Source organism: Hydra vulgaris, chromosome 12, assembly GCF_038396675.1.
Source record: "Hydra vulgaris chromosome 12, alternate assembly HydraT2T_AEP".
Taxonomy (NCBI): Eukaryota; Metazoa; Cnidaria; class Hydrozoa; order Anthoathecata; family Hydridae; genus Hydra; species Hydra vulgaris.
Window position 1 is genome coordinate 18087501 of NC_088931.1, and position 7106 is coordinate 18094606.

At 27.4% G+C, this 7106-nt stretch overlaps 1 protein-coding gene across 2 annotated transcripts in view; it reads left to right on the plus strand.

Annotated features, from left to right (window-relative positions):
- Nucleotides 1–4989, plus strand: part of LOC100200794 (adhesion G-protein coupled receptor G2) — a 56254-nt gene extending 51265 nt beyond the window's left edge. For both annotated transcript variants that reach the window (XM_065812412.1, XM_065812413.1), the window contains exons 7-13: nucleotide 1; nucleotides 1604–1792; nucleotides 2010–2592; nucleotides 2756–2963; nucleotides 3066–3331; nucleotides 4329–4395; nucleotides 4483–4989. The exon at nucleotide 1 is cut by the window's left edge and continues 226 nt beyond it. In XM_065812412.1, coding sequence (XP_065668484.1) covers nucleotide 1; nucleotides 1604–1792; nucleotides 2010–2592; nucleotides 2756–2963; nucleotides 3066–3331; nucleotides 4329–4395; nucleotides 4483–4933 — 1765 coding nt within the window. In that variant the 3' untranslated portion in view covers nucleotides 4934–4989. The remainder of the gene's footprint in view (nucleotides 2–1603; nucleotides 1793–2009; nucleotides 2593–2755; nucleotides 2964–3065; nucleotides 3332–4328; nucleotides 4396–4482) is intronic.
- Nucleotides 4990–7106: the final 2117 nt, after the last annotated feature.

The following is a 7106-nucleotide window of genomic DNA, read 5'->3' on the forward strand; positions in this document are numbered from 1 at the left end:
GGTAAATTCTTTTGTTGAGTTCTAAAAAATCATTGATAAGAATGTTTATTTTTTTTTTTTAATTAGGATTTTTATTTTCCCGAAACTTTATGATCTTACATTGCAAATCTTTAGCAAGAAAATGAACAAAAATCAAATTGTATACAGAAGTTACAAGTTATTGTATACAGAAGTTCTGTGGTTACTAAAAAATGTTCTAAATTGCTCTGTACTAATATATTTCGCAAATTTCTTGACAAGTAGTCTGTTTCTTTTAAGTACCTCCAAGATCTTTTTTCTAAAATGTATGAGACCTAGGCTATAACTAGTATCTTTTTAGCTTTTTTTTTTTGTGTTGTAGACAGGGGCATTTTTTAGGATGGACCATTTTAACTTAGGTGTTTAAGGTTGCACTTGCAAGATTTTTATTTTTAAATAATTGTTTACGAGTTCCTTATTTCTTTTTCCATACGCCCTCTGACAAACTAATAAATGCTTTACTGGGTGTGTTTGGGGAAGATGTTGTGCATTTGTAAATTATATTTGTCATTCTACAATTTTGTTCAATGAGCAGATTTCGCCTGGTTTGCAATCACAAAGTAAATTTACAGTCGCGATTTTGAATATATTTTTTTGTTGTGGCTTTTAATTATTTTTAAAATGTTGTTTGAGCAGCTGGAACCAACTTTTGTGGTGTTTCAATTTCAACAGTTTGCGCAGTAGGCTTGAGGGTGGGTTATGAATATCTAACAATTAAAAAAAAAAATTTTTCTAACATTGGTGGAAACTAGTTTTATGGTGGATTAAACCAAATTATATTTTGTTTTTTTTTCTGATATGGGTTGCTTTATTTTTTAGGTTGTAATTTAGTTTTCAAAAACCATTTTTTTGAAATCCTTCTTCATATCCCAATAATATAAATATTTTTTTATCAGAATAATTTTGAGTCTATCATTAATTGGGAAAGGGTTTTGTTTAAGTACTCGAGGTGGGTGGTTTGATTCTGTGTGAATATTCTGTGTGAAAAACTTATCGTTTTTGTTTTTTAAAGGTTGGTAAGAGCCTTTTAGAAGATTAAAAATTATGTCAAGAAAATTAATATTTATATATGTATATATGTATATATATGTGTGTGTGTATATATATATACATATATATATATATACATACATGCATATACATACATACATATATATAAATATATATATTATACATACATACATTGTGTCTTTAATTATAAATAAGTATTGTAAAAAAGTTAGGCAAAGTTAGAAAAGCTACTCAAAACTTTGGGATATTTTACTTTACTCTTTTAAATAAAATTTGTAAAAAAACTTTTTTGAAGAAAGATTGCATAAATTGAGGTGCTACTGAGATGACAGAGATGCAGTTTTTATTAGTTATTAGATTAGAATTAAAGTGTAATTACAAAAGAGTTACTTTTTGGTAATTACTTTTTTTATTATTACTGGTTTTTATTTTATTTTTAATACCATAAACCCTAAACTTTTTAATAGTATAATTTTAGCAAATTTAAAAACTAGTAATCTTTATGTCTATCAATTTTTTATTTTTTTACTTTATATTTATTTACTAATCTTAATTAAAGAAAATTTTCTTTCAGTTTGCAGTTTGCACTTCCAATGATAATGTAACAGGATGTTTGTCTGTAATTCAGTTGGTCTCAAATGTTTATAACATAGTTTCAAATTCTTCTTTTGAAGTGACGACTCATTTTGACATTGATTTCTTAGCATATATTTTAAGCAAAGTGGTAACCAATAACAACTTACAGGGTGCAATCGCTATAGAGGTTTTATCATAAACTTTAAATTATTTTTTAAATATGGAATATTCTTGTAAATATGATATTATAATATTTTTATCTGTTAGAAATTTTTCAACAATATTTTAGTTCAACATTCAACATGGAGTTTTCAATTTTTTTTTTTTCAAAAGTCTATTTTTTTTAGTAATGTTTTATATAATGCATATCATACCATTTTAATTGTAAAATGTTCAATTTTTAGGTTGCCAAGAAAGTTCTAAGTATTGTTTCCGTAATAATGAATTGTAATGAAACAATTATTTCTCAATCTGAAATAAGTAATTCTTCAATAACTTTGATTTTATCTTTGCTGGATCTACAAGCTAGAAGCTTGTCACAATTGCTAAATATATCCATTGGAGCTATATCTATTCCAGAAAATAACATAGCTTTGTATGTTAATTTTGTCAATGAAAATGGATTCAGTTTATATGCAAGACAAAATGGTAACAAAAGTCTAGAGATTTTAGATGACCAGAGCAACATTTTAGCTAGTGATTTAGTTGCTTCAATATATGTACCACCTGAAACCGTCATGCCACATAACGATTTTTCACCAAATAAAGTTTACTCTTATATCTTCCGAAAGGATGTTTTATTTAAGAAAAAAAGTACTTCTAATAGTAGCAGCCCCTCGCCATTTGTTCAAAGTTTTATATTATCAGCAACAATATTAGATAGTGAAGTTGCCAACCTGACAGATCCTGTTGTGCTAAAGTTCCACAAAAATTATGAAAGCAATATAACTGGTTCAGATTCTTGTGCATTTTGGAACATTAATCAAGGTTAAAATAATTTTAGTCTTTTTTTTTTCTCTAGTATCAGACAGCTACTGTGTGTTAGTATAGTAACAGTACTATACTTACTATTGTGTTTATAAAATCACTTTTCTCTGTAGTAATACACAGTATCGATAAAGTATCACTTTTTATATTACTAATATTTTAGGCACATGGTCAACTAATGGTTGCATAAAAGTATCATCTGAAAATAATGTTGTAACATGTTCATGTAATCATCTCACGAATTTTGCTCTTTTACTCGATGTTAGTCAAGATGCATACAACCCTGTTGGTTTGGAATATGTAACCTGGATAGGTTGCGGTATTTCAATTGTTAGTTTGGCAATAACTTTGGTGACATTTAGTATATTTAGGTACTAAAAATAACAATTAATTTTTACATTTATTTATGTTTTATTTTCAAATTGTTTATATTTTTTATTTATCATTTTAAATACTATTGTTTGACCAATTAGAAATTTACGAAAGAAGCTTGCACCTAAAATTCTAATGTTTCTTTGTGTTTCATTAATGGGTTTATTGGTGACATTTCTAACTGGAGCACAAGCAACTTACTCTAGGCTTGCTTGTCGGGTTTCTGCTTCTTTAATACAACTATTTACGCTGATGACATTTAGTTGGATGGGGATTGAAGCAGTAAATTTGTATCGTAGTTTAGTTATTGTTTTCAAAAAAGGAGGAAATACTAGTTTTTTAAAGAAATCATGTCTGTTTGCTATTGGTATGGTTATTTTTTTTAATTCACGATTTATACTTATATATTTTAATAGTAGTGTTTAATTAATCATACTGTTGCACGTTTTTGTTGTGCATTTTTATCTTTTAATTGCACACTTTAAGGTTGCTAAATTTAAAATTTAGTTACAAAGTAAGCAAACAAGAATTATGAATTGACAACTCCACTATTTATTTAAACTAATTTAAACTAAAAATTAAATAGTAACTTTAAATAAATTATTTTTTTTAATTTCTTGAAAATATAAATTTAAATTTTTTTTATTTACTTATGAAGTGCTATATTAATATCTTGAATATATGTTTAATTGTTTTACATAAGTAATTAATGAAAATCTTTAATAACATGTAGTGTTTTTTTTTTTTTTTTTTTTTTTTTAATCTGAAGTCAAACATTCAAAAAAGTTAACTTTAGAGTTCTCTAAAATGTTATAAATTTAATTATAATTTTTCCATATAATTTTTTATATTCAAGTCCAAATCAGCGTTTTATAAAGCAAGACGTCATTTTTTAAAATCTTTTTTGCAGATTCAAAATCATCATAAAATTCAAATATGCTTCAACCATTTTGTAGCATACTGCTCAGTTGTCAGATTATTTTTTCAATTTAATTTGTAATTTCAAAAATGAACTCGTTGACCCAGAAAAGCCCTAAAAATGTTTAAATGCATTTATGTTGTTTTTTGATAGATAAATAGTTTTTGACTCTTTGAAGCACTGTTCGTTGTTTGCGCACTAGAATAATTTGAATTTAATTTTTCCCCACTGAGTTATGTCGCTTTATGTTATAAGTCTAATCAATTTTAAAATGAATCGTTTTATTTGCGAGTTTTACTCCAAATAAAAGAAAATAGAACTATTAAAAATGCTTTTTGAAAACAAACTTTGTCTGCAGGCCGCACTTTACACGTCTTGTTAATTTATAAACACTTTTACGTATTTAAAAATTTTTCTTATTTTTCTCCAATAAAAATTTGTTTAGGATTTCCCGTAGTAACAGTTATTATTACAGCTGCAGTTAAACCGTCTAATCTTGGTAACGAGAAAGTGTAAGTCAAATTTTACTATTTCAATATTTTATAAACATGTCGACAATTTATTTATATTTATAATTATTGTTGTTATAATTATTTTAGTTGCTTGGTTCAAGGCTTGTCATTTACATTAGGAGTTTTGGTTCCTGTTGTTATAACGCTTTTTTTTAATTTTTTTGTTTTGGCTTTGGTTTTGCGTGCACTGGCAATAAAGAAAATGGGAGAGAAAAGAGAGTATTATTTAAAACAAATAAAGTTAACATTTATTTGTGCCGTTCTGCTTGGTTTAACGTGGGTGTTTGGGGTGCTTTCTATAAAAAGTCTTAAAAAACCTATGCAGTGGCTCTTCTGCATCACAACTTCATTGCAGGGATTTTTCATTTTTGTATTTTACGTCGTTCAGAACAAGGAAGCAGTGAAAGAGTGGAGCCGTGTTATTGGACTAAGGGTTTCTTCTAGCAGCTCTATAGCTTCTACCTCGAATAACAACTTTGATAGTTCCATTAAAAAAAAGGCGTCCTGCGTCTCGATACCATTTGAAAAACTGAGTTAGTATTATATTGGTTAAGCTAATAAATTTTTTGTTTTGCCGAAATATTCGTGATGAAATATTTGTTGTATTTTATTGGCCCTAGTAGATATAAAAGCATAAGAGACATTTTCATTTTTTACTAAAAACTATATTAAAAATTGAATATCTGATGGATTTTCATGAAAATTTGACATGGGTTTATATATATATATATATGTATATATATATATATATATATATATATATATATATATATATATATATATATATATATATAATAAGCGGCTTTTTTCTGAGATCAGATCCCAGTTTTGATTGGATGAAAAACTTGTTTTGCGTTAAGTCCGATGTTTCTGGTTAGACAGATAATGTCGCTTATGCTCTTTTACCTATTAGAGCTCATTGTGTTGACAAATAATATTTGTTCGCGTATATTCATAACTTATATTACGTCGTTTGGTACGCGTAAACAAGTTAGTGTAACTCCTTTAACGCAGTTAAGAAACTTGCTTTTTTAGTACCTTAAATATTGGTTGTTTATTGTTCTTTTTAAACAAAAACAAAATATGGAGTTTTTTTCTGCAATTATACTTTTTATTGCTAAAAATATTTCATTATTGTAGTGTTTTGAGTATATAAAAATTAGTTAAAAAAAGATTCTTCCTTTAAACTATTGCTTTTTATATAAAACGTTAAAAGTACTATGAAATTTTTTTTCAAAGTTGTAGGATCTATATCCCATCTTGTACACCACGTTGGCCCGATGCTTCCGACACTGTTTAGCATTGGCTTAATGTTGTGTGCTTGGTGGGATGTCACTTTACAAGTGTAAATAACATTATAGTTCCAACCATTTATCAAAGTAGTGAAAGAACGTTGATACGTAGTGGACCTTAGGCTCTGACCCAACGCTCTTAACGTGATTTTGATCCAACAAGTTATTTGGTAAAATAATAACTAAGCGTTTTTCGAAAGTTTTAATATAAAGTCTTAAAACATATCGGTGTTAAAACGTTATTACTTTTAGCAGGGTTGGACGAGGGAGGTTGGGGGTATTTACCCCCGGGCCCCTGGTATGTCTGAAGGTCCTGGGCCTCTATGTAAATCAAGATAAAACATACAAAAATTAATAATAATATAAACAAATTAATAATAATTAATTATTGCTAATATGCATGAATTTTGCTAAGACAATACAATAAATATGGTTATTTATACGATTTAAATATGAAATGTTTACTAAAATATACAAAGACATCGTAAAGCAGCCTTAATAAGCTGTTGCGTCTTGGAATTAAACGGTAAATTTTAGCGAGATTGACGAAACGAAACGAAGCAATTTATCGTTTAGGAAGACAATCGCCGACTTTAAAATTTACCGTTATCTCGTTATAACGATAAATAAATCTAATCTCGCTTCATTTAGAGACAAAACAAAACTTATTCCAAAAACCTCTAATTCTTTTGCTGTACCAAATTTAATGAAAGTTAACATTTTTTTAATAAAGCATTTTTTCCCGCAAAATATTAGGTAATGCTTGAGCTAATCAGAAACAGTTGTTTGTCTACAAAGTTTTTTAGTTTTAAGTGAGAAAGTTGTTTAAAAATGGCTTCTCGAATAAGAATTTGTATTCCTATTGATATAGTTTTCAGAATATAGTATATAGTTATAGAATTTAATATTTATTTGTTTTTAAAATATGTAATTATATGTTTATATGATTATAATTTCACATTATAATGTATATACTATATACTTATATAATTATAATTTCACATTATAATGTAATGTAAAGATTGTTACGCAAACAATTCCCTCTGGACAATAATTTCTAACAATCATTCAGAATAACAATTAGTTATTCTGAATGATTGTCAGAATAACAATTAGTTATTCTGAATGATTGTTAGAATATATAAGTGATTCCCATAGGAAAATCATACGCACTGATTGCTAAGAGATAGCTAATTCGGCATGAGGAATTCTCCTTTAAAAGCCGTAGCGCTGTGAGTAATTTTGTGAAAATGGACAAAATCAAGTATCGATCTGTCGTTAAATATTTGTTTTTGAAGGGCAATGCGCCTACGCAAATCAAAGATGAGATAGATTCTGTGTATGGAGACTCTGCACCATCGTTTACCACAGTAAATTTTTGGGCAGCTGAATTCAAACGTGGCCGTCAGAGCTTGGGAA